General features: G+C 50.1%; 1 protein-coding gene across 3 annotated transcripts in view; it reads left to right on the top strand.

Annotated features, from left to right (window-relative positions):
- The window catches only part of ALS2CL (ALS2 C-terminal like), a 65,200-nt gene that overhangs the window by 19,747 nt on the left and 18,143 nt on the right, over positions 1-27,310 (top strand). For 2 of the 3 annotated variants that reach the window (XM_027660621.1, XM_027660622.1), the window contains 14 exons: positions 5,750-5,858; positions 7,058-7,250; positions 8,663-8,728; positions 9,237-9,402; positions 9,871-9,999; positions 10,303-10,422; positions 12,853-12,929; positions 13,597-13,663; positions 15,038-15,234; positions 20,372-20,437; positions 21,463-21,561; positions 22,590-22,748; positions 23,060-23,171; positions 26,946-27,023. In XM_027660621.1, the coding sequence (XP_027516422.1) occupies positions 5,753-5,858; positions 7,058-7,250; positions 8,663-8,728; positions 9,237-9,402; positions 9,871-9,999; positions 10,303-10,422; positions 12,853-12,929; positions 13,597-13,663; positions 15,038-15,234; positions 20,372-20,437; positions 21,463-21,561; positions 22,590-22,748; positions 23,060-23,171; positions 26,946-27,023 (1,635 nt within the window). In that variant the 5' untranslated portion in view covers positions 5,750-5,752. Of the gene's footprint in view, positions 1-5,131; positions 5,337-5,749; positions 5,859-7,057; positions 7,251-8,662; positions 8,729-9,236; positions 9,403-9,870; positions 10,000-10,302; positions 10,423-12,852; positions 12,930-13,596; positions 13,664-15,037; positions 15,235-20,371; positions 20,438-21,462; positions 21,562-22,589; positions 22,749-23,059; positions 23,172-26,945; positions 27,024-27,310 lie in introns of those variants that run through there. The other variant, XM_027660620.1, reaches the window with a different exon arrangement.

Genomic DNA, 27,310 nt, shown 5'->3' with positions numbered 1-27,310 from the left:
TTTTAAATTAGTGCAGTTTTTTTTTTTAAATTAGTGCAGTTTTTTTTAAATTAGTGCAGTTTTTTTTTTTTTACATTAGTGCAGGTTTTTTTTAAATTAGTGCAGGGTTTTTTTTTTTAAATTAGTGCAGGGTTTTTTTTAAAAAATTAGTGCAGGGTTTTTTTTTTAGATTATTGCAGGGTTTTTTTTAAATTAATGCAGGTTTTTTTTTTAAATTAGTACAGTTTTTTTGCAGCTTTAGGGTGTTTTTTTTTCTCTGCTCCTGCTGGAGTTCTGGAGGTGCTGAGTGCCCAGGAAGGGACAGGGGTGACATTGGTGCCCCCCGAGCTCCATCTCCTCCGTGCCACACTTGTGCTGCCACCTCTCCCAGTGTCCCCAAGGACACTCCTCTGGGGGTGTTGGTGCCTCTGGGGTGGTTTCCAGGCTGTAATTCCGGCTCTGACACTCAAGGTCTGACTCCAGACTGCTCTCATGGGGATGGTGACACATCCTAAACCCCTCTGTCGTTGTTCTTGCTTTTTGAGCTGAAATCCCATTTATTTGGGAAAGCAGAGGATGCATGTTGTGCCCAAGGCCAGTTGGATTGGGCTTGGAGCAATTTGGGATGGTGGAAGATGTCCCTGCCCGTGCCATGGGGTGGAACTGGATGGATTTTAAGGTCCCTTCCAACCCAAACCATCCTATATTTTTGGGAGCGTGATTTCCAGGGAAAGGAGCTCCGGCAAAGCTGTGCCACCAAGGTTGTCTCAAGCTCTTTTTTCTACCTTTCCCATATTTCCACTCCATGATTAATCCTCTCTTCTCATCCTCTCCTTCCTTTTGCTGCCTCCAGACCACCTGGAGCTGTTCCAGGTGTGGTTTGGAGTTTTATCCAGGAACCCTGAGCCATTCCAGGGTGCTGGGTCAGAACAATTCCACTTCCACACACACATAAGCTCCTTGTAAGTGATAAGGATAATGGGAACTACAAGGCCAGGGGGGATTAAACCACTAAGTAAACATCATTTTGCCTGTGGGCCTTATCAGGCCTGGCTCTTTGCTGTGGCTTAATGACATCCTTAATTATGGTGAGAGTGATCTTCCTCAGCTTTGCTTGTCAACAAGTCCTTTGAGCTGTTTAATTCTGCAGTGGAGACATTTGGGATACCCCAAAATCCGCTTATCTCGCTGAAACTGGCCTTAAATCCAGCTTTTCACCTGCTCTTTTCGGTTCCAAAGGGTGTCTGAGGTGGGAATTCAGCCTTCAGAAAGGGCTTCAGAGGGATTTTGACCTTCTCAAGCCGACCAGAGGTTGATGGTTGTTTTTAGTGGGTCGGGAGTGAACTTCCTCAGGAAGGGGACACGTGCTTCCAGTGGGGGGGTTTGGGAAAGAAAGAAAAGCAGCTGGGTCAGATGAGGGTTGTGCAAAGCTTTTGCCTCCCCTATTGCTGCAAAAAAAAAAAAAAAAAAAAAAAAAAAAAAAAAGAGCAGAACACTTCCTTCCCTCCTACAGGACTTCCTGTTTTTCCCTAGTTTTCTGTTTAAAGACACAAAAGACCAAAATTTTGGGGGGGAGGGAAAAAAAAAGAGTTTTCCTTGGGCTGAAAAATCAATTCTGCAGTTTCAGCTCTTCCTGAAAAGAGTGCTGAATGCTTGTCTGACCCTTTGGCAGCTCCTGCCCACGCCCTTATCCGGAATTTGCTGGGATTTTAACCCGGGCAATGCTTTGAAAACCTTGCATTGTGTCTTCTTGGTGACCAATTTTTATGAGTGATGACTAAAAAATCAGCAACATCCAGCCAGGCTGTGTCACCCCTCACAGTGCAGGATATTCCTGGAGAAGAGCACCCCAAAAACTGGGAATTGTTGTGGTAATATTTCCTCTGTGTGTGTGTGGTTTTTGCCTCCTCTGGGACTTCCCGAGCTGGCATCGATCCCTTTGTTTTTATTACCTTTTAATTGATTTTTTTTTCCCCCCCCTTCCCTCTGAGGACTCATGCAGCTGGTTTTGATGGATGTAGAGTGTTCTCTTGGGAATAACAGCGAGTTCTGTGGCTTAATTAGAGGTCAGATGTCCTGCTGTCCCTCCTGGGTTGTCCCCGTTGCTTGAGGACGCTGCTGTGCTCCAGATTTTTGTGTATCTTCATGACCAAAAAGCTGAGGGTCTCATGCTCAAATCTGTCCATTTTGCTGTGTTTTTAAACCTTTCCTCCCTAATTTCATTGTTGTCCTGCTCAGCAATTTCCCACAGGAAAGGAAACGTTCAGTCAGACCCTGCCTGGTTCCTCCACATCGGTCGCTCCCTGCAATCTCAATCCAACTTCTTCTCTCCCTCCCCCTTTTTATGTTGCTAAATGGGAGCATAAAAGGTTGGGAATGAGGGTCTTATTGTCTTTCTGCCCTGTTAATTCCCAATTACCTCCTAACTCACCCGTGGTTTGAGTGTTTCTGCTCCTGAGGTGGCTCCAGTTCAGCCCCGGGAGCGTCGGAGCCTCCACGGGAGCGGGATCTGAGCGGGAGAATTTGCTCCCACAATTTGCTCCCACAATTTGCTCCGGTAGTTAAACAAAGTGTGGGATTGTTTTTCCACATGGCAGGACAGCCTTTGTGGCAGCCTGAATGCAGACTCAGCTGGAGGGTGACACGTGAGGGGGGAATGAGGGTTGGAAGTGCAATTAAGATGCAGGAGGATGTTTGGAAACGGGAGAAAAGCAGCAAAACTTGGGAAGAGAAAGGAGGAAAACATCTTGGTGTTGTCCACCAGAGTTGGCCTGAGGAATCTCCTGGGTTTATGGAGCTGTTAATGAAGTGTGGAGATCACACCCTGCTCATGGACATGTTTATGTGATGGTGCATGGAACTGTGCTGGGGAACAGAGCCAGGGGAAAAAATAACCTGGAAAAGAAGGTTTGATGCAGCTCAAACAAATCTTTCCTCTCTCCTCACACCCCTAAACCCAACCCTGAATGCTAATCCCTGTTTCCCCTGCTATAAACCCCTGCTTTGGATCAGATTAATCCTGATTATCCAGATGCTGAGCTGTCCAAGGGCAGGAAATGGATAATTAGGTCTGTGTTTGGTGACTGAGAGAGTGAAAAGTGAAAGGAGAGGAAGAGTTTCACTGCCCTGACAGAGAAGTGTTTTTAGTGCCTCTTGGCCTCAGTTTGAAATGCTTTTATTTACTTTAAAACTAAAACTTGTGGCTGCCTCATCCCTGGAAGTGTCCAAGACCGGGTTGGAGCAACCTGGGAGAGTGGAAGGTGTCCTTGCCCATGGAATGAGATGATCTTTAGGCACCTTCCAACCCAAACCAGTCTGGAATTCGGCAATCCCTACCTCTGTGGGGATGGTTTACTCACTAGATACGGGCTGGAGGAGGAAAGAACCTCTTCAGCTGCAAGGCAGCAGTGACTTGGATGCTCCTCCAAGGGCAGGGAAGGGAACACTTGGCCTGTTTGAGGACTGTGTGTGACAACGGGATGGCCTGGCCTCATTCCCGAGGCATCCAGGAGTAGGAACACCATGAACTCCAAGGATGGATGAGCTTGGAAGGGCTGCAAAGGCACTATGATTTTTCAGGATGGCTGGTGCAAGGGAAGGGAAGAGCTCCAGGAGAGGAGGGGCTGCAGCAAATGTGGTCATGGCATTGACATCCCGCCTGGTTCAGCGGGAAAACGCCCTCAGCATTCCCAAAATCTGGCACTGTACTGGGATTTTCCCATCTAAATGTGGCCTGATAATCTCCACTTCAGCACAGAGGGGGATTCCCAGGAGGCAGATGGAAGATGAATAGTCCTTCTGTGCGTGTCCAGTTGGTTCCTTAATTCCCTCCTCGTGCAGGTTGTTCTATTGGATGTGTGTTCCATGACAAACTTTGTGTCACAGACGGAATCTCTGGGCCTCTCCACACATTTTCCTGCTGGAACAGCTGCCTCAGAGCTACAAAATCCAAAGGGGGTTCTGTGGAGAGCTGACATCGAGGCTCAGCATTCCATCAGAACATCTCTTGGCTTGGTTTTCTATCTGTTCCATCCAACTTTTTGGCGATTTCCTGGAATTGGGTGTAAAAACCTGCTGTGGCTCCTGGGATTTCCTGCTGAAATGCTCATTTAGGAGCTTTGGAGAGACCTCATTGAGGATGAATGTTCCTCCAGGCTGCTCCCATCTCTTGGATGCCCAGCAACCCCTTAGGATTAGTTTTCCCACCCTTTTTCTCTGCCCTCCCTGTCACACCCAGGGCACAGGCCAGGAAGGGATGAGCCACAAAGACTCCTCCAGGATTGGTTTCTCCGGGTCTTTTTCCTGTTCCTACAGGGATATTGGGATGTGTCTCCTCTCTAATCACTGTGTGGCTTTCTCTTACCTTCATTTGAGCAGAACAAACAGATGTCTTGTGCTCTGGAGAACGTTCTCCTGGGGAGATCTCATTCCTCAGGGCAACCTGGAGCAGGCTGGGGGCTGCTTTGTTTTCCAGTGGGAGTTTCCACCCTCAGAGGCTGATTTTCCACATAAACCTTGACATTGTCATGATATGTGGACCCCTCATAACCTCTGGGGGCTCTTGGATGGTCCCAGTTGTTTCCTTTGCCCTCAGGATGAGAAGTTGTGGCTTTGTTCACCAGGTGACAGAATTCCGGCCTTCTTTACCTGACTCAGCTGGAAAAAGTGTGCAAATAGACTGGATATGTGGAAAAAATTCCTTACTGTGAAGGTGGGGAGGTACTAGAGCAGATTTTCCAGAGAAGCTGTGGCTGCCCCATCCCTGGAAGTGTCTGAGGCCAGGTTGGAGCAACCTGGGCTAGTGGAAGGTGCCCATGGCAGGGAGTGGAATTGGATGATCCTTAAGGTCCCTTCCAACCCAGACCATCGTGGGATTCAATATCCAGTGCCTTGAATTCTCTGTTTTGCTTCCCAAAGCTCCAAGACTCTCGCAATTTTGGATTTTTATCCCCTTTGGTGACATCGGCTGATTGCGCCTGAGGTTTCTTCACCAGCTGAGCTTTTCCCAGAGCAGGGCTGACACACTCTCAGTTGGCTGTGCCCACATCCTCTGATGCATTTCCTTTGGGAGCTGGGGCTGGGAAGAGGGGGGGGGAGCTGCCCGACTTTGCTCACGTGGGGTTTGCTGCCGACTTCCCACTTTGAGCAACTTTCCTGGGTGACGCGGCGGCCGTGACACGGCAGCAGCAGCAGCAGGGAGGGCAGTGCCCTGCTGGGAAAGGAGAAGCTCCAGAGCTCTGCCCCTCTGCAAGAACTGCAAGTTTGGGATGTCTGGCATGGCCCTGCAGCGCTGGATGACCCCCTGCCACCCCAAAACGTGCAGGTTGAGGCACCCGGGCAGGAAAGCGGTGAGAGAGGTGGGAAGAGATGCTCTGCTTCATCCTCTGCTGCCTTGGGGCTTCAGGGATTGTCTGCTGGGAGAACGGAGCTGGCGCTGGGCAGGATTAACACAAGGAATTTAGGGCTTGGAAGGGGGTTTGTGGCCCTTCTGGAGAAGATCTCCAGTTTGGGGCTGTGGTTGGTTGTGTTCTGTGGCAGCAGCTCGTGTCGAGCTGTTGGGTTTCTGCTTCCTCTTCCATGGTTTTTGGGGACAGCCACAATTTCTGTGTGTGCTGCCAAGAGCACGAGAGGTTTTTGATTTCTGATTGTTGGCCAGGAGCTCTGAAGCCTTAAAGTAGCTAAAACCACGGGATTGTTGAGGTTGGAAAAGACCTCAGGGATCAGCAGGTGCCACGGATGAGTTGATTTGTGCCCTCTGTGTCGTGTCCAGGACATGTGCGCGGAGGAAGCCGCGGCCTCTCTACTCCAGCTGGAGGAGACCTTCTCAGCAAGCCTGGCACGGATCGATGCCCTGGTCCTGAAGCCTCTGCTCCAGGCAGGTAAGTCACAGGAGCTTGGGGCTGTCTGAAGGTCTCACCTTGAGTCACTGAAGTTCCTTGAGTCACCGGCACAGCCCCGAAGGGATTCACGGTGGGAACTCCACGTTTTGTCAGAGTAAGCGGTTTGTGGAGATGTTTGATTTAGGATAGTGAGGTTTTTAGGGATGTGCATGGCCTGTCAGTCAAGCCCAGGGCTGTGGTTCTCTGGTTTTTAGGGGTTAGTCCCCGTTTTAACCAGGATCACCTGCACACCCACTCCAGGGCTGGTTTCCAGCGTGGGCCATGAATCCCAAATGCATCTCGCACAGGCGTGACCCCAAAACTGTTCCCATTCTCCCTCCCTGCTCTGGTTCCGTGGCTGTGCCCATCTCTGGAGGTAAAACTCGTGGGTGCAGGTTCCCAGCTGGCAGGAACAGCCGTCAGAGCAGCTCCACTGCCACAACAAATCCATATAAATATTCATGAGCCTGTCTGGCCGAAAGCAGTGGGACTGGATTGGGCTCAGAGGGTGGTTCCCGCTCCTGTCACTGCCTTTTTGGCCTCCAAGGAGACTGGAAATGGTTCTTTGGGAATGGTCCTTTGGGCCAGGGGCAGAAAATTTCCCTCTGGTGCTCGTGGCTGAGCAGTACAGAGTTCATGGAATGGTTTGGGTGGGAAGGGACATTAAAGATCATCTCGTGGAAGGTGGCAGGGACACCTTCCTCTGTCCCAGGTTTCTCCAGCCTGGCCTTGGACACTTCCAGGGATCCAGGGGCAGCCACAGATGCTCTGGGAAATCTGTGCCAGGGCCTCCCCACCCTCACAACCAAGAATTCCCTCCCAATATCCCATCTATCCATGCCCTCTGGCAGTGGGAAGCCATTCCCTGTGTCCTGTCCCTCCATCCCTTGTCCCCAGTCCCTCTCCAGCTCTCCTGGAGCCCCTTTAGGCCCTGCAAGGAGCTCTCAGTTCTCCCTGGATCCTTCTCTTCTCCAGGAGAACCCCCCCAGCTCTCCCAGCCTGGCTCCAGAGCAGAGAGGCTCCAGCCCTCTAATCACCTCTAGGTTACTCCATTTATCCTTTGGATAATAATTTGGATCAATCCTGTGGCCTCACTCCCATTATAAAAATGTGCTTTACACTGAGTTTTAGATACAGGAAAAGTATTCCACAGGTCAAGGCTTCCTCACTGTGTTTTTCCTCCCACATTTTCCTCCCAGAGCCAAATGACCAGAAGGGGAAGGAGAACTTCAAGCTCTTCCTGCTCCTCAACGATCGATTCCAAGCCCTCTGGAACCTCACGGAGGAAAACTACCGGATACTGAAACAGAAACGCAGCGACTCCGAGCGCTCCTGCATCCAGGACATTTACACCATCTGGAAAGGGGACCTGTTCCTCAGCATCTACATCCAGTAAGTACAGAAGGATTCTGGAATGATACGAGGGACCACGTTTGTCAGAGAGAAATTTAGGAGGGCAGAGGCTGAGCTGGCAGCAGGGACGTCGGGTTTAAAGCCCTCCGAGGGCTGAGGAATGTTATTTTCCCTTGGAAATAATTTTAGGAAGTGCTGCCCCAGCTTTGCCTTGGTGGGAGCAGGGTTTGGAGCAGCTGTGTGCTTCCATTTGGGAGCTGGCTGGGTGAATTAAAGCTGGTTTTATGCCCCGGGCACGTGGAAGATGAAAACTGAGGCTGAGGTTTCGGGTGACACAAAGGAGAAGTTTATCTTAAGATCTTATTTCCCCTCCTTTTGAAATTAAAAAGCTGGTTTTGTTGGGTGTCATGTTAAAAAGAAAAAAAAAAAAAGGTGGTTCCTCCCCGGCTCTGCTGACTCACCCTGTGCAGTCCTGATCCTCCTTGGAATGGGAGAGGAGGAGGGAAAGGGGCCTGAAAATCAGCAGTAAATGTGTGTCCCTGGCAAAGGTGATAAATGAGAATTAGTGTGGACATTCTACACGACTTAACTGAAAACACCACGGGAAGAAAATGTGGTGTTTGCTTGGAAAATATGGCTTGAACTCCCTCTAGTGTGAGATGGGAAATATTGGCCAGGGACACCTCGGTGGGAATTTGCCATCAGGAGGAGAGACCTGATGCTTTCATGGAATCATGGAATAGGTTGAGTTGGAATGGACTTTAAGGATCATCCAGTACCACCTTCTGCCATGGGCAAGGACACCTTCCACTAGCCCAGGTTACTCCAGTCTGGCCTTGGACACTTCCAGGGATCCAGAGGCAGCCACACCTTCTCTGCCCAACCTGTGCCAGGGCATCACCACCCTCCCAGCCAGGAATTCCTTCCCAATATCCCACCTAACCCTGCTCTCTTTCAGTTTGAAGCCATTATTTTAAGCTCAGCCTTTGCAAATTTGCTTTCCAGGACGGTTGCACAAGTTTCCCTCTGCTTGTGCCAAATCCCAGGATGATTTAAACTCCCTGTAACGCTCCGAGTGCAACCAGGCAGATAAACCAAGGAGCTGGGAAAGGGGGCACAAGGAATGAGGCCAAGGGGACAAGTGCAGCAGCTCCACCTCTCCAGGCCTCCCTTGGAAAGGTGGACGTGGCAGGACATTTTCAAATGAGCTGCTTCCCTTCATCCTGAAATCATTGTGGTTGGAAAAGACCTCTGAGATCGAGTCCAACCTTTGACTGAACACCACATCAACTAAACCATAAACCAGCCTTGCTCTGAGCTGTTAAATTTGTCCTCTTCCCTCTTTGTGGGGGTAGAGGAGCCTCCCAGCAGCTTCATTTGGTTAAACCTCCTCCCCAGTGTCCACCTCTGACTCAGCTCGTGTGTCTTGGTTGTTTTTTTCTTGCCAACAGGTATTTTGTCACCTTTGCAAACTATGTCGTGGTCCAGGGCTTTGAACACATCACCAAGAGCAAAAGGTCAGTGGGCCATGGAATCCCCAAATGGTTTGGATTGGGAGGGACCTTAAGATCATCCAGTGCCACCCCCTGCCATGGGCAGGGGCATCTTCCACTAGCCCAGGTTGCTCCAACCTGGCCTTGGACACTTCCAGGGATGGGGCAGCCACAGGATGACGTGTCTCCTCTACAGAACTCTCTCCACCTCCTTCTATCCCCACAAAACTCCTTCTGTAGGAGTGAAAGCCTGTAAATTGGGAATTTTGGGGGCTTAGGTAAAAGGTAGGACAGGGTGCTGTGGGAGTCTGCAGGGAACCTCCACTGCTTGTCCCAGAGTCTCGTGGAAGCAGCAAATGAAAACACGACCCCTGGGTATGAGCAGATTCACAACCACTTCATCATCTCCTGCTCCTTTGTGTGGTCACCGTCTCTGAGGAAGAGGCAGCACGGGGAATTTTGGGAGGCAGAGGAGTGGCAGTTTGCAGAAAAACTAATTAATGAGCCTTTACCTTAATTGCCCACCTGGCAGCGAGGCCTGGAAGCTGCACAAGACAGTGCTGAAGCAGTTCCTGACAGACTTCACCCCCGAGACCTCCATGGCCTTGGCCCTGTACACTGTCCTGCACAAACCCCTCCGGGATCACATCCAGCAGTACCTCCTGCTCCTCACCAAGCTCAAGGAGACCCTCAAAGAGGTAGGAAGCTCAGTGGGATGTTGGCTGGCTCATTAACGCCGTGGGGCTCTGGGGACGTGCCGGGGAATCCAAATTCTCATCACGGGGAGGAGCTGCTGAAGGTCAAATGACTGGCCTAGGGTTGCTCATTTCTGCTGGTGGCTGGATTTGGGAAGCCTTCCTGGAAAAGGGGGTTGGAGGGTTCGTTCTCATGCCTGAATCACGGAATCATTAAGGTTGGAAAAGACCTCCAAGATCATCAAGTCCAGCCTTGGGCCAAACACCACCATTGCCACTAAACCATATCATGAAGTGCCACATCCACTTGTTTTTTGAGCACTTCCAGTGCTGGTGACTCCAGCACTTCCCTGGGAAGCCCTGTTCCGATGTTTAACCCCTCTTTCAGTGAAGAGGTATTCCTGATATCCAACCTGAAATTCCCTCGGCCCGGGGTTGAAGTGTCGCTCAAGCCCTGCTTTCTTTTCCCAGGGCCCTGAGAAGGACGTGGTCACCGGTGTCATCCAGGAATATGTGAAGCTGGAATCTTTCATCAGCCAGGTCCTGGATGAAGCCTGTTTTACCAAGGCCTTATGGAAATCCTTGGGCTGCAAATTCACGGTGAGTCCTGGACGAAGAAAGGGGAGCCTCGTTTGAAGGTCTTAACATTTCTCTGTACCCCTGGAGGGAGTTGAACATGGATCAAGAATTTGAGGCTTGAAGTCACCAGAGCAGGGCTGGGTGGAAGTGTTGGAGAGACCTGATGGTCACTGGGTGGTTTAAAGTTAAGCTCTGAGTCCAGTTCTGCTGTCACAGCTTCCACCCTGGCTCAGCTGGGCTTTGCAGGAGCTCTTGGCTTGGGTTGCGTGTCCTCTCCCAGCTCCTGATGTTTTGGTGCTCCATCCTGTGGTTCCCTGTGTGCAGGACATGCTGTGTGTTCCTGAGAGGAGGCTGCTGGAGGACAGCAAGAACCTTCCCATCTCCACCAGCACCAACCGCTCCGACCGGATCCTACTCTTCGACGACGTCCTTGTGCTCATCCAGGTGAGTCTTGCAGCCCCTCAGAGGGACAGGATGGAGAAGAGACAGAGGAATTCAGGTTCCTCTGGTGTTGGAAACACAGCAGAGCTTGGCTGGCGGGGCAACTTTGTCTCAGATCTGCCCACCTGTGGTTTGCACTGGAGAATAAAGGAAAACCTAAAGGAGAAGGAAGAGAGGAGCATCCACGGAACTTCCCTCGGTCAGTGTGCACCACAGGCAGCTTTGGAGTGATCCAAGCCCATTCCTGCAGCTGATTTTGGTCCTCACTTATTCAAAGGACCGAGGTGGGCCAAAAAGGACCAAAGGGCCTGATGGCTCAAGGATATGACAGGACCTTCCATGGTTGACTCTGTTGGTGGTACAACAGGAGATGTTGCAGGTGGTTTGGGGGCTCTTTGGGGTATTTTTGGGCCTGGGTGTGGGGCAGACAGGGAGTGTCTGTGCAGCCATGGCCAGCAGGATGAATAAGACACGTTCAAAGCTGTTCTGTAGCAAGTTAAGCCCAGCTTGGCTTGCTCTGTGATCTGACAGGGCTCTCTTCATGTTCTCCTCTCTTTAGTCAAGTGCCAGCCCCTCAGGTGTCCAAACATGCTGCCCTGGGAGCTGCTGCACCTTCCAAACCCTTCCAAAGTGGAGCCTTTGTGAGAACACGGGGTCTAGGCCTGAGGGAACAGGGTGGTGATTGTCTCCTCCAGCTTTCCATGGTGGATTCCTCAGCGCTTCCCTGATCCTGCTGGGAGCAGGTGCCCCCGGGCTCCCTTTATATCCAGGGAGAGAAACCTGTGCTGGGTGTGGTTCATCTGACCTATTTTGGCTGAGCTGAATCATGTCCTCAGCTCCTTTGACTAAGAGGAGAGCACGGGGTGACTGCTAGGAGGGATCCACATCTCTGATGGTGCCATGGTGGGAGAAGCCTCTGCCCAAATTAGGGTGCAAACGAGACCGTGTGCCCCAGGCAACAATGTGGATTTTATTTAACAGTAAATGAAGTAGAGAGAGAGAGAAAGAACTAGAAAAGAGGGGAGGGGGAGAGAGAGATCAAGCAGAAGATCATCACCACCCATGGATCCAGTGGTGTCCTGGTGGTCCTTCTTCACCCTGGGCTTCTTGGTGGGGTCCTGGAGTGGTCCTGGAGGTACCACCTTTGTACAGCCCAAGTTTTGGGTCTCCATGGGGTGGTTGCAGATGTTGTTCCCATAACTGGGTTGAGGTGTGGGAGCAGTTGTTTCCTTTCCCACAGTGGGAATTTTTGTCTAGGATGTGCCCACCAGATCTGACCTCCACGAGGCCTTGGGATCAGTACCTTCCTGTCCCAAATTCCTCCCTTCTGTGCTTCTCTCAGGTTCTCCCTGTGGTGGGTGATCTTATGGCCAGTCCCTTCTGTGGCCTTGGCACTTTGGGAGATACAACTGTGCTCCTCAAGTCCTTCCAACATCTCTCTTCAGCCACAGGTCCCACCCACTGTGTCCCATCTGTTGGGGATGGAACTGGGCTGGGATTGAACTGGTGGCCTTGGGTGGCTGGGAGGGGTCTGGAAATGAGGGCTGGGAATCTGAACATTCCTCCCTTCCCAAATCTGTTGGATATATCAGTGATTAATTTGTGGTAGACTCCATAGTGCTCCTACCTGAGCTTGGCCAACCCCATCCTCGCACGTGACTCTGATTGTAAATTTAAAATTAAATACAGCAAAATGAAATTATTTATTTTAAAATTAAATGTAATTCAAAATTAAATGTAGTCTAAAATTAAATATAGTCAAAATAAATGGAGGAAAAGTGAATAAATGGAGGAAAAGTGAATAAATGGAGGAAAAGTGAATAAATGGAGGAAAAGTGAATATGATAAAATTAAATATAGTAAAATTAACTATAATCTTTGCCCAGGGTTTTAACCATTTTAGTGTCTTCTGTTTGGGGTGTTATTGGTCAAAATAGTGACTCAATAATAATGACTTAAACATTGCACTCGTGGGCCATTTTTGGCTGTGCCACTTGGAGTCCAAATCATGGATAGATCATGGAATGGTTTGGGTTGGAAGGGACTTTAAGGATCATCTCATTCCAACCTGGCCTTGGACACTTCCAGGGCTGGAGCAGCCACAGCTTCTCTGGGAATATTGGGTGTCTGGAATGATTTGGGAGCGTTGCCATGTGATGGGAAAGACACTCCTGTAAAGTGCCATCTAAGAGGGTCTGTTGTAGCTGTGACCTTTTGAGACACCATTTGGAAGTGTTAAACTAAGAACTTCCTTCCTTCTCCTTCCTTCATTTTTAGCCTCCAAGGTCTTTATCGTGGTGTGGGAGAGATGTGTGGACCATAAAGGAGGGAATTCCCAGTGCTACCAGTCTGGCTCTGCCATTCCATGGATGGCAAAGGGCAAAGTGGGATGTTTACACCACTAACAGGAACATCTCCTCCCTTTTGTTCCAGGGAAACAGCTTCCAGAGTTTTGACCTGAAGCTCGTGTGGGTGGATGAAAACTGCGGAGAGAAATCGGCTCCGGGGCTGTAAGTGAGGAATTCCCACTTGGATCTTAAGGAAAAATAATAAGAAATGTTCGAGTTGATTGTGAAACTGTGAGGAAATGACTCAAAACTTTGGGCCATGTCCTTTCTAACCAGTGGGGTTGGGCTGGGGGGCATTGGGGCACCTTTCAAGTGGACTCATAGCAGCTTGGGCTTTGCTCACCTTGGCTGACAGACTGGAATCCCGGGATCACTGAGGTTGGAAAAGCCCTTCAAGGGTACAGAGTCCACCCTATGACTGATCCCCACCTCGTCCCCAATGCCCACCTTGTCCCCCAGCCCAGAGCACTGAGTGCCACATCCAGGCCTTCCTTGGACACCTCCAGGGCTGGGCACTCCAAACCTCCCTGGGCAGCCCCTGCCAAGGCCTGACCACCCTTTCCAGCAAGAAATTCCTCCTGATGTCCAAGCTGACCCTCCCCTGGCACAGCTTGAGGCCATTCCTTCTCATCATTATTAATTAATGCCCATTAATAATAGGATGATTTAGGCTCCAGACCTAGAGAACAAAGTTGACCAGTTTAGCATCTCTTCAGAAGGAAAGCCCAACTGTAAAAGCACCATTTCGAAGGGGAGAGGGAAGAGCAGGAGCTGCTGTTGGACTCAGAAATGTGTTTCCATAGTGTCTGTCATGTCTTTTCCCTCCCAGGCACAGCCTGCGTATCACGACCCCAGAAGAAACCTTCCTCCTCTCTGCCAAAGACCCGCAGATGAAGGTCAGTCTTCGTGATTTTTGCCATCTCTTTATTATTTCAAGCAGAATAATCAGCAGAATAATCAGTGGGGGTTGATTTGGGGGTTTTTTTTTGGCCCCTTGGCCAAGCCAGTCGTGTATTAGATGGCCGGAGGTGGCTTAGATGGGTCACAGAATTCCAGAATGTGCCGAGTTGGAAGGGACCCACAAGGATCATCCAGTCCCAACTCCTGCACCCCTGCGCAGGCCCATCCCCAGGAGTCCCACCCTGTGCCCCAGAGGACCATCCAAAGGCTCCTGGAGCTCTGGCAGCCTTGGGGCTGTGCCCACTGCCCTGTTGGTGGGAGATAAAAAATCATAGAATCATGGAATCAGCTGGGTTGGAAGGGAGCTCTGAGGTCATCAAGTCCAACCCTTGATCCACTACCACTGCAGTTGCCAGACCATGGCACTGATGCCACATCCAGTCTTATCTGGATAAGATACCTCGAGTACTGTGTCCAGTTCTGGGCCCTCAGCTCAGGAAGGACATTGAGGTCCTGGAGCAGGTCCAGAGAAGAGCAACAAGGCTGGGGAAGGGACTGGAGCACAATTCCCATGAGGAGAGGCTGAGGGAGCTGGGGCTGTTCAGCCTGGAGAAGAGGAGGCTCAGGGGAGACCTCTTCACTCTCTGCAACTCCCTGACAGGAGGGGGGAGCCGGGGGGGTTGGTCTCTTTTCTCAGGCAACCATCAGCAAGACAAGAGGGCTCGGTCTTCAGCTGTGCCAGGGGAGGTTTAGGTTGGACATTAGGAAGAATTTCTTTGCAGAGAGGGTGCTCAGCCATTGGAATGGGCTGCCCAGGGAAGTGGTGGATTCTCCATCCCTGGAGGTTTTTAAGCTGAGACTGGATGTGGCATCAGTGCCATGGGCTGGGAACCACAGCGGGGTTGGATCAAGGGTTGGACTGGATGATCTTGGAGGTCCCTTCCAACCCAGCTGATTCTATGATTCTCTGATTCTATTCTCACTGTATATAGCCGTTTTATATGTAAAATATGTATTTTTGCTATAGCTTTGGCTGTTTGGTTTTTTTTTTTCCCTCCCTCTCTGGGGGATGCAAGGCTCCGTTGTTGAGTTTCGGAGACTCGTTGGGAAGCCGGTTCCAAACTCGCACAAGCTGGGATGTGTGTCCCCCTCTCGTGACCCCCTCCCTGCTGTCCCTGTGCCCGCAGGCCGTGTGGCAGTGGAAGCTGAGCCAGGCTGTGTGCCAGGCCCTCAATGGGAAGCGGGATTTCCCACTGCGTGACAGGCTCGCTGTCAGCCCTGACATTCGTTGCTGTTTCTCCTGAAGTAACTCCTATTGGGAGCTGGGATGTGTGTCCCCCTTGTGACCCCCATTGTCCCTGTGCCCGCAGGCCGTGTGGCAGTGGAAGCTGAACCAGGCCGTGCGCCAGGCCCTCAACGGGAAGCGGGATTTCCCGCTGTGGGGCCGGACGGGTGAGGGCAGCGAACCCCCGTCCTGCCGCTTCTTCTCCTACGTCTTCAGGCTGGAGGGCAGGTTCAGGAGCGCGGCCTACGAGGGGGAGTGGCACTGGGGGAAGCCCCATGGCAAGTAAGGAAACATTTTTTAACCCCTTTTCCTAAGTAAAACCGCTCCGGGATAGCCCTACTGGCTCTGTGGGGCTCTGCTTGGACCCTGTGGGTGCGTGAGTGGAGGAGGTGTAGAATCATGGAATGGTTTGGGTTGGAAGGGACCTTAAAGACCATCTTGTTCCACCCCCTACCATGGGCAGGGACACCTTCCACTAGCCCAGGTTGCTCCAACTTGGTCTTGGACACTTCCAGGGCTGGGGCAGCCACAGCTTCTCTGGGAAATCATTCCAGTCCCTCCTCACCCTCCCAGCCAGGAATTCCTTCCCAATATCCCATCTAACCCAACTCCATCTCAGTTTAAACCATTCCCCCTTGTCCTGTCCCTCCATTCCCTTGTCCAAAGTCCCTTACCCTGGAAGGTCACACCACGTTTTCCCTTGATTTTCCCAAACTTTACACTTTCCTGAGCAAAGGGAAAACTTTCTGGGAGAAACCCCTGAAACAGGAGCAGTGTTGAGGTGCCAAGTTACTGCTTGGGATGAGAGTTCAGAGCATCAACCTCTGACTTGAGAAGCCCTTTAGGGAAATGGAGCCACTTCAAGGAGGAGGGAAATAAGAAAAATGAGGGGAAGTTTTCTGCTCTCAAATCCTGTGGCAGATTAATTAAAGTCTGAGGGAGCAGTGGGACCCCGAGGAGACTTGTCAGCTGAGCTGTGGGCACTGAATGCAAGATGAGAGAATTCCAGATTGGTTTGGGGTTGGAAGGGACCTTAAAACTCATCAGTTCCACCCCCTGCCATGGGCGGGGAAACCTTCCACTAGCCCAAGTTGCTCCAACCTGGCCTTATCCAACCTGAACACCCCCAGGCTTGGGGCATCCACAACCTCCCTGGGCAACCTCCCCACCCTGGCAGGAAAAAATGTCTCCCCAATATCCAAAACAGGACGGAAGGAAAATGAGTTCCACTGGACAGCTGGGGTGGAGATAACCCTCTGCAAAGTGAGCTGGAGGGTTAATCTTCCCAATATCCAAAGCAGGATGGAAGGCAGATGATTTCCACTGGACAGCTGGGGTGGAAATGACCCTTTGCAAGGTGACTCAGAGGGTTAATCCTCATGCCTGAATCACAGAATCATTAATGTTGGAAAAGACCCCCAAGGTCATCAAGTCCCAATCTTTGCCCAAATCCCACCATATCCACTGAACCACACCATGAAGTGCCACATGCAGTCATTTTTGGAGCACTTCCAGGGATGGTGACAACACAATAAGAGAAAAGTTTGATCCTGGGCTATCAAAGATCATGTTTGAACATCTGAACTTTTATCAAAGGAATTAAAAAAAAAATTAAAAAAAAAAGAAAATCCAAAAGGAGCTCAAATGCATTTAATGGGAACATGAGAACTGTTCACTAAATCCAAGTTCAAGCCAGCCAGGACAAAAGGGAATGGTCTGGAAATCAAATGTTCCCAACCAAAATGTCTTTGATCTAGGGCAGAGCACAGTCCCTGTTTTTTTGGACACAAAACCAGTCTGATTTGGAAGTTCTCTGCTCCCTGAGTTTTACACTGTTCACAGCTGCTATTGAAGTAAAAGCTATGTGATTTCACAAGAATCCCAGAGTAGATGAGGCTTTTAAAGGGGAAAAAAAAAATCTCAGGTACTTTGTGTAAGGAATGACAAAAGATTTAACTTAGGGGTTTTTTTAGAGACTTGGTTTGAAAGAGCCTTAAAATACTGAGAATATTCAGAATCAGAAATGGTTTGGGTTGAAAGGGATCTTAAAGATCATCAATTTCCAACAAGCTTAATCCTGAATTTTCTGTGGAAGAGACTGGACTGTGCCCTAGAACTCTTTATCTCCTTCTCTTTGAGGGTTTGATAATGGAGGTCAATCAATAGATCAGTAAATTCCTTTGCTGCTTCAGGTGAAGTGACTTCACTGAGACGTCCCAGGAACTTTGTGGCAGAATTAAGTGGCTTCAGAGTTTTAAAACCTGGGCTTTGAGTTGCTTAATTACCTGACTGAACTTTCCACTCCTAGAATTTCTGTGCTGTGTGACCTGCTGCTAATGGAGGGTTACAGAGCAGGAGCCCTGGCCTGGATGGCAGGGCCACCTCTGAGGGGGAGGCTGGCACAGCAGAGCATGTGAGCAGGGCTGTAGGAGTGGGAATTAGGGCTTTCAGCAAAACCATCTGGGTTCCCCCACTGTTCTGTGCCAGTATTCCAGGTGACCTGGTGTGGGGGAAGGAGGTTCTCCCACTGGGAAGCTGCTTAAAGCATCCGTGTGGCTGGAGCAGACACAGAACCATGGAATGTCCTGAGCTGGAAGGGATCCCCAAGGATCATCCAGTCCAACTCCTGGCCCTGCACTCACACCCCAACAATCCCACAGTCCCTCAGAGCATTGTCCAAACCCTCCTGGAGCTCTGGCAGCCTTGGGGCTGTGCCCAGTGCCCTGGGGAGCCTGGTCAGTGCCCAACCACCCTCTGGGGGAAGAACCTTTGCCTGAGATCCAACCTGACCCTGCCTTGGCACAGCTCCAGCTTTGGCTTCTCCCCTTTGCTGGCATTCAAACCAACAAAGCAAAAGGAGCTGTATTTTAAATCCACCTGACTTTAACCTGACCAGTTCTCTGGAAACCCCCCAAAAAACGAACCCTTCTCGTGTGGGTGTTTCAAACAACAACCTCGGTGAAAGTCAAACAGACGTGTCATGGTTTTGGTGTTGCACCATCTTTGCTTAAACTGAGAGAGAGTGGGTTTAGATTGGATGTTAGGAAGGAATTCCTGGCTGGGAGGGTGGGGAGGGACTAGAATGGATTTCCCAGAGAAGCTGTGGCTGCCCCTGGATCCCTGGTATGTCCAGGTTGGGATGTTGTTTGGAAAGCAAATGTTTCAGCTGCTCTCCTTCAACTTTTCCTTTCAAGACTATTCCTGGGAGAGCTGGGGGGGTTCACCTGGAGAAGAGAAGGCTCCAGGGAGAGCTGAGAGCCCCTTGCAGGGCCTAAAGGGGCTCCAGGAGAGCTGGAGAGGGACTGGGGACAAGGGATGGAGGGACAGGACACAGGGAATGGCTTTAAACTGAAAGAGGATACATTTAGCTGGGATATTGGGAAGGAGAGGGTGAGGAGGGACTGGAATGGATTCCCAGAGAAGCTGTGGCTGCCCCTGGATCCTTAAAAGTGTCCAAAGCCAGGTTGGAGCAACGTGGGCTAGTGGAAGGTGTCCCTGCCTATGGCAGGGTTGGAATGAGATGATCTTTAAGGTCCCTTCCAACCCAAACCCTTCTGGAATTGTGTTGTCTCTGGCTGGGGAATGTGCAGGGATCTGGCTGTGTCTGGGGTGATGCAAGAATGAACAGGGTGGGTGGGTGGGGTGGAGTGGGAGCCCAGCAGGGAGGGACATGAATTCAGGCCTGGCAGTAACTTGCCCATCATGTTGATCCCCTCCAGTGTCACTTTGCATTGTTCCCTCCTGGGATCACTTCTCCAACCCCCACAAAAAAACCAGATGGAGAGATAGGACCCCTTCAGGCCAGTGCTTGTCTCCTTTGTTTTCCTGGGGCTGTGGTGTCATTATGGTGTCTGTGGGAATGTGCCAGGCTGGAACTTCAGCTTAATCACAGTGATTTAATCACATGCTGCAATTAAACCAGGATCATGTGCAAGGTCCCGAAGGGAAGACCCAGCACCTCTAGAAAATGCTTTTGAGATTAGGGAACTTGGAAGTGGATTCTTCCCACTTGTTCCAGAATAGGAAAACATTATGGCATTAAATCCTCATGGTGTTAAATCCTCACGGTGCAAAGCAAAGTCCCAGAGGTTCCTGGAGAATTGAGTGTCTCTGTCCTTGGAGGAAATATTTGATGTTAGCTGTGGAATCCCAGAGTGGTTTGGAAAGAACCTTAAGGATTATCCAGTTCCAGCCCCTGCCATGGGCTGGGACACCTTCCAGCCTAGCCTTGGACACTTCCAGGGCTGGGGCAGCCACAGCTTCTCTGGGAAACTGTGCCAGGGCCTCCCCACCCTCCCAACCAGGAATTCCTTCCCAATATCCCATCTAACCCAACTCCATCTCAGTTTAAACCATTCCCCCTTGTCCTGTCCCTCCATTCCCTTGTCCAGAGTCCCTTTCCCTCGGAGGTCACACCACGTTTTCCCTTGATTTTCCCAAACTTTACATCTTTCCTGAGCAAAGGGAAAACTTTCTGGGAGAAACCCCTGAAACAGGAGCAGTGTTGAAGTGCCGAGTTGCTACTTGGGATGAGAGTTCAGAGCATCAACCTCTGACTTGAGAAGCCCTTTAGGGAAATGGAGCCACTTCAAGGAGGAGGGAAATAAGAAAAATGAGGGGAAATTTTCTGCTCTCAAATCCTGTGGCAGATTAATTAAAGTCTGAGGGAGCAGCGGGACCCTGAGAAGACTTGTCAGCTGAGCTGTGGGCACTGAATGCAAGATGAGAGAATTCCAGATTGGTTTGGGGTTGGAAGGGACCTTAAAACTCATCAGTTCCACCCCCTGCCATGGGCAGGGACACCTTCCACTAGCCCAGGTTGCTCCAACCTGGCCTTGGACGCTTCCAGGGATCCAGGGGCAGCCACAGCTTCTCTGGGCAACCTGTGCCAGGGCCTCCCCACCCTCCCAGCCAGGAATTCCTTCCCAATATCCCATCTAACCCTGTTCTCTGTCAGTGTGAAGCCATTCCCTGTGTCCTGTCCCTCCAAGCCCTTGTAAACAGTCTCTCTCCATCTTTCCTGTGGCTCCTCCAGGTCCTGGAAGGCCACAGTCAGTTCCCCCCAAAGCTTCTCTTCTCCAGGCTGAACAATCCCAGCTCTCCCAGCACTTGGATGGTTCATATAATTCCAGAGCCTTGGAATGGGTTGGGTTGGAAGGGATTAAAGGTTATCTCATTCCAACCCTCCTGCCATGGGCAGGGACACTTCCCACCAGCCCAGGTTGCTCCAACTTGGCCTTGGACACTTCCAGGGATCCAGGGGCAGCCACAGCTTCTCTGAGCAACCTTTGCCAGGGCCTCCCCACCCTCCCAGCCCAAACCTTGGGGTTGTGCCACCTTTGGGCTGGACCTGGCTCCCTCCTGGTGCAGCTGGGAGCGTTGGGTGCCCTCCTTGATGAGCCGATTCTCTGGATTCCAGGGGGACGCTGAAGTGGCGCGACGGACGCAACCACGTCGGGGACTTCAAGGAGGGCTTGGAGCACGGGTAAGCCTTGGAAAACAGGGGATTCCTCGCTTCCAAACCGTGCTAAGGAATGTTCCTTCCTTCCAGAGGGACGTCTACCTTAAGCTGAGGGTGTTGTAACCTGGAGAGAGCAGATTGGTGGTGACTACAAGGAAAGAGCCACGGGCAGATGAGCAGTTCAGTGCAGACGTTTCCATCCATGTGGACATTCCCGTGGATGAACCCGATCCCTGGTGTCTAAATCCGTGTGAATTAATTCATAGGAAGTGCCTCGAAAAGTTATTTTTACGTATCTTTAAAAAACTTCCCTTAAATGACGAGTTGTCAAGGGTAAGAAACCGCGCTGTGAAATTCAAATCTTATTTATCTGGGTTTTTTTCTTTGAAAGTGAGACTTTTACATTTCTCATTTTCACAAGAATTCCAGAGTAGATGAGGCTTTTAAGGGGAAAAAAAAATCTCAGATACTTTGTGTAAGGAATGACAAAAGTGGTTTTTTTTTTTTGAAAGTAAGACTTTTACATTTCTCATTTTCACAAGAATTTTAGAGTAGATGAGGCTTTTAAGAGGAAAAAAAAATCTCAGATACTTCATGTAAGGAATGACAGAAGATTTAACTTAGGGGTTTTTTTGAAAGTAAGACTTTTAGATGCCTCACTTTTACAAGAATTCCAGAATAGATGAGGGTTTTAAGAGGAAAAAAAACCCTCAGATACTTTGTGTAAGGAATAAAAAACCATTTAATTCAGCCCCTAAACTGGGGAAGGGTAAAGAGGGGGGAAAACCAACCCTGGAGGTAAGTCTGAAGGAGGAACATTGAGTAACTGTGAGTGCAGCTCACAAGGAGATGAGCTTTTCCTTGGACCAAATCCAAGTGAACTTGGATTTAATGACACCTGGAAATAGTGTCAGAGGGAGAGTTGACCCCGACCTCATAAATCAGATTGGAAATCTGGAGCTCCTCGGCTTTGAAACTTCACCCAGTACAGCTGAGCTGCCTTTTTCCCTGCTGACCTCTTCCATATGCCTCTCCCTGTGTCATTCCAGGTTTGGGATCTGCCTGGTCCCCCGCCAAGCTGAGGACAGGTATGACTGTTACAAGTGCCACTGGTACGAGGGCAAGATGAGAGGCTACGGAATCTGTGAGTAAGTGACACCCACACCTGGATCCTGGGGGGAAAAAGGGGTGTTCAAAGGGTGGGATGTTCCCATCTCATCCCATCTGCTGGAAATTTGGATGGAGCCTGGTCTGGAAAGCATTGGTTGTGGGCACGGAGAATCCCAGGATGGTTTGGGTTGGAAGGGACCTGAAAGATCATCCCATTCCAACCTGGCCATGGGCAGGGACATCTTCCACTATCCCTGGCCTTGGACACTTCCAGGGATCCAGGGGCAGCCACAGCTTTTCTGGACAACCTGTGCCTGTCCCTCACCACCCTCTCAGCCAGGAATTCCTTCCCAGTATCCCATCTATCTCTGCCCTCTGGCAGTTTGAAGCCATTCCCTGTGTCCTGTCCCTCCATCCCTTGTCCCCAGTCCCTCTCCAGCTCTCCTGGAGCCCCTTTAAGCACTGAAGGTGCTCTCAGGTCTCCCTGGACCCTTCTCTCCTCCAGCACCATCCTCATCTTTGCTGAGGTCACACATGGCTTGTACCCAGCTGAGTTGGGCCACGTGAAGCCTGGACTGTCCATGGTTGATGCTCCCATTGACTCCTTTCCCTGCACCAAATGTACCAGGAGAGCACAGAGCCCAATTTTCCAGCTGGGATGGGCCTGTAGGACCTGCCTTCCTCCAATCTGCATGTTCTACTCCTTATTTATGACTCCAGCTCAGAGGAGCCCTTCTGAGAGAGGGACCAGCCCAGGAAGAGGGGTGGTGGCCACCACAGAAAGGTGAAGACAAGGCTTCCTGTTGATCTAATCTACTCTGGATCAACCAGTGGTCACTGTGACCCAGCTGGGGAGAGGTCAAGGGACAATTGCAAGCCAGTGTGTTGTGCCCTTGGGAGCTGTGGACTGACTCGTTGGGCGAGGAACATTCCTCAGAGGGAATGGCTCTCAGCAAAAATCTGGAATATTTAGCAGGAAGGTGGCCCTGATGTGCTCACTTTCCTGGCTTCCTGTTCCAAGAGGAGCTCTCAGATAGGCATGGAATTAAATCCCCTGTCCCTGCAGGTATGGGAATGACTTGGTCTACAAAGGTTACTTCAAGGACAACGTGCGGCAGGGCTTTGGGATCCTGGAGAACTTCTCAGCTGAGCATCCCTTCAGATACACAGGCCAGTGGGAAAATGACAAGAAGAACGGATATGGAGTCTGGGAAGACAAAGACAGGTAAAGGGGGGGTGGGTCAGATGTGGCTTTAGGGGTGTGACAGCTTTGTCCCACTGTCGATGGGATAAAGCCTCGTGGTTTGATGGGGAATTTTGGGGATGGAGGTGGGATGGGTTCGGCCTCTCCTGCAAGGCTTGAACTCCTGGGAAAGCCTTGCATGGACTGAGTTTGTGTGGGACATGTGGAAGTTGTGCTGCACAGAGCATTATGTCAGGTAAAACTGCCCTCAGGAAGTGACACAGCAAATGGATTAAGATCTAAGAAAAAAGGGGAAAAAAACCCCCCATAATTCGTTTTCTGTTGCATTCCAGAGGGGAGAGATACATCGGGACGTGGCTGGATGATCACAGGCATGGCCAAGGCATCGTGGTGACCCAGTCAGGGGTCTGCTACCAGAGGACATTCCACGCTGATAAGATGGTGGTGAGTACCCACTGTTGGTGGGCCCTGCCAGGCAGTGGGGTGTGGAACTCGCCAGCAAGGGAGAGATTAATATTTCACTCCTTAATTAATCCAGGAGGGCAATTGGAAAGCGAGAAGGTGAGATCTCAGGGAAAGGTTCTTCCCCCAGAGGTTGGTTGGGCACTGCCCAGGCTCCCCAGGGCAGTGGGCACAGCTCCAAGGCTGCCAGAGCTCCAGGAGGGTTTGGACAACGCTCTGAGGGACAGGGGGGGATTGTTGGGGTGTCTGTGCAGGGCCAGGAGTTGGACTGGATGATCCTTGGGGGTCCCTTCCAGCTCCCTGGAGAAAATCTCTCTCCTGTGATTTTACCATAACAATATTTTTGAAGACCAATGTTTAGATTAAGTTTAGATTAATGTTTAGATTCTTATCACCCCCCCTGAGGTGTGGAGAGGAACAAGACCTCAGGTTGTCACTTCTCCTTGCTCCTCCTCAGACACCTCAGAGGTCTGGCTGTTCAACTGATCACACAGCCCCAGTTACAGACCAGGAGTCACATGTGAAGTGCTGCATGGTTAGAACTCCCTCAGGGTGGTTATACGTCCCTCAGTATTGCTAGATATCTGTCAGGGTGGTTGTATCTCCCTCAGGAGGGTTATATCTCCCTCAGGGTGGTTGTATATCCCTCAGAATGGTTGTATACCCCTCAGGATGGTTATACATCCCTCAGGATGGTTATATATCCCTCAGGATGACTGTATATCCCACAGTATGCTTATACATCCCTTGGGATGGTTATATATCCCTCAGGATGGTTGTATATCCCACAGGATGGTTATACATCCCTCGGGATGGTTGTATAACCCTCAGGATGATTGTATGTCCCTCGGGATGGTTTTATATCCCTCAGGATGGTTGTATATCCCTCAGGATGGTTCTATCTCCCTCAGGAAGGTTATATCTCCCTCAGGATGGCTGTATATCCCTCAGGTTGGCTAGATATCCCTCAGGATGGTTGTATATCCCACAGGATGGTTATACATCCCTCAGGAAGGTTATACATCCGTCAGGATGGCTATCCATCCCTCAGGAAGGTTATATCTCCCTCAGGATGGTTGTATCTCCCTCAGGATGGTTATACATCCCTCAGGAAGGTTATACATCCCTCAGGATGGTTATACATCCCTCAGGATGGTTATACATCCCTCAGGAAGGTTATACATCCCTCAGGATGGTTATACATCCCTCAGGATGGCTATATATCCATCAGGATGGTTGTATATCCATCAGGATGGTGTATATCCATCAGGATGGTTGTATATCCCACAAGATGGTTTTATATCCCACAGGAAGGTTATATCTCCCTCAGGATGGTTATGCATCCCTCAGAATGGTTGTATAACCCTCAGGATGGTTGTATAACCCTCAGGATGGCTATATATCCCTCAGCATGGTTATACATCCCTCAGGACAGTTATATATCCATCAGGATGGCTATATTTGGTCTCTTCTCCCAGGCAACCAACAATAGGACAAGGGGACATGGGCTCAAGCTCTGCCAGGGGAGGTTTAGGTTAGATGTTAGGAAGAAATTCTTTACAGAGAGGGTTATCAGGCATTGGAACGGCCTACCCAGAGAGGTGGTGGATTCACCATCCCTGGAGGTTTTTAAAAAGAGATTGGACGTGGCCCTTAGTGCCATGATATAGTAATTGGAGTTGGATCAGGGGTTGGACTTGATGATCTTGGAGGTCTTTTCCAACCCAATCTATACTATGATACTATGATACTATGATATCCCTCAGAATGGTTACATCTCCCTCAGGATGGCTATGTATCCCTCAGAATGATTGTATATCCCACAGGATGGTTATACATCCCTCAGAAAGGTTATATCTCCCTCAGGAAGGTTATATCTCCCTCAGGAAGTTATATCTCCCTCAGGATGGTTGTATATCCCTCAGGATGGTTATACATCCCTCAAGATGGTTGTATATCCTTCAGGATGGTTATATCTCCCTCGGGATGGCTATCCATCCTGAGGGATGGCTATACATCTCTCACGATGGCTAGATATCCCTCAGGATAGTTACATATCCCACAGGATGGTTATACATCCCTCAGGAAGGTTATATATCCCTCAGGATGGTTATACATCCCTCAGGATGGCTGTATATTCCTCAGAATGGTTGTAAATCCCTCAGGATGGTTTTATATCCCTCAGGTTGCCCAGAGAGGTTGTGGACTCCCCATCCCTGGAAGTGTCTAAGGCCAGGTTGGAGCAACCTGGGCTAGTGGAGGGTGACCCTGCCCGTGGCTGGGGGTGGCACTGGATGTTCCTTAAGGTCCCTTCCAACCCAACCCATTCTGGAATTCCATGATACTCCACCTCTCTTGGAGATCAGGAAATCTTCACCTTTCCTTTTCCCTGTGCTGAGTTTTGGTGTCGTTGAAGGTTTAGCTGTTGGTGGGGAAAGAAGGAGGAATTGGCATCTCTCAAACTGGCCCAGGAATTAAAGCTTTGCTTCTCCTGAAAAACATGTGCTTAAAAAAAACAAACAACCCTCGCCCCACTTCACCAAATCAGGGCAAAATGTTGACCATGGAAACTTGGGCGGAAGCACTTCCCATAAAAACTCCAAAATAAAAGCTGCCAAAGGCTCCTTTAACTTCCCACGGCTTCCAGGTGGGGAGCAGCCACTTCAGCTTTCCTAGTGGAAAATTGCTGTGACTTAGAAGCTTCCCTTGGAAACCTTTTATTTTATTTTTTTTTTACCAGAAAGGGCGTTTTTCCAACCAGGAAAACGGTTCCAGTGGAAAAAAAGTGTTACAGCTCTACAAGCAACCACATTTTCTGGCTGGTTTGGGTTCTTGTAAAACCTCAGGGCCTAAAACATGAGCTAAACCCACCCAGGAGAAATCTAAATTATCCTGTGTCTTCTCTGCATCTTGGTGCTCCTTCCCTAAAAATTGTGCTCCTGAAAGCAGGATTTGGGAGGCAATGGGATGAGTTGTTTAAGGAAGCTTTAGGAGCAGCTCATTACAGCTCTGTTGGCTGCACAGCAAGGGATAAAGTGAATTCCAGGTTTAGGCTCTGTGTCTTGGTGCTGCTTCCCTAAAAATTGTGCTCCTGAAAGCAGGGTGGGATTTGGGAGGCGGTGGAATGAGTTGTTTAAGGAATGTTTGGGAGCAGCTCATTAAAGCCCCGTGGGCTGCAGAGCAAGGGATAAAGTGAATTCCAAGTTTAGGCTGGATATTAGGAAGGGCTTTTTTCCCCCAGAGGGTGGTTGGACACTGAACAGGCTCCCCAGGGAAGTGGGCATGGAATAAATCCTGCCAGAGCTCCAGGACAACGTTCTCAGGGACAGGGAGGGATTGTTGGGGTGTCCTGGCTGATCCCTGGGGGTCCCTTCCAGCTCAGGATATTCCACTATCCTGTTTTCTCTTAATCGCTTTTCAAAGGGTGACACAGTTGGCTCCAATCCCCTCAAAAGTCCCAGGATTGGGAGCAGCCCGAGTTTGACCCCTGTGACAATTCCTGGTGTCCATTCTTAGCCCAGGATCCTGCTTTTTGCTCCTTTTCCTAGGAAAACTAATGCAACAGTTGTTCCAAACCTCCTGACCGCCCCAGGCCTTCTCCTTTCTCTCAAGCCCTGAAATGAGAGGTTGGGCTTTCAAAAGAGATTCTGGGAATCTTCATCCCACAAATAATCCAAGCCTGTGGTTTTTTCGGGATGAACTTGAGCAGGTGGGAAGTTCATGGCATGGATTCACTCCCTCTGCTTCCACCTGCAGGGTTCTGGGATCCTGCTCCTGGAAGACGACTCCGTCTACGAAGGGAACTTCACGGAGGATCTGACCTTTGTTGGGAAGGTGAGAACTTCCTTGATTTCCACACGGATTCATCTTCTCCAGTTTCTTTAATTCCCACATGGATTCATCTCCAAAGTTCACCCCTTCCCGCTCCACTTCCCTCAGTCTCCCAGAAAATCAGATTTTCCTGGTTTTTGGACTATTTTTGTCCTTCATCAGTCTCAGTGGTGGAAGAAAAGCTTCAGCTGAGAGACCCTGGGGGGGCTTTGGGAAGAGTTTTGGGGTTTAATGTTTGATTTAGTTTCAGGCTCTTGAGGTTTTCGGGGTTTTTTTGGGGGGGTTGGTTG

Source organism: Corapipo altera, unplaced genomic scaffold, assembly GCF_003945725.1.
Source record: "Corapipo altera isolate COAL_440 unplaced genomic scaffold, ASM394572v1 126, whole genome shotgun sequence".
NCBI classification, from domain to species: domain Eukaryota; kingdom Metazoa; phylum Chordata; class Aves; order Passeriformes; family Pipridae; genus Corapipo; species Corapipo altera.
Note: the sequence above shows the minus strand (reverse complement) of the source record. Positions and strands in the feature narration are given on the sequence as shown.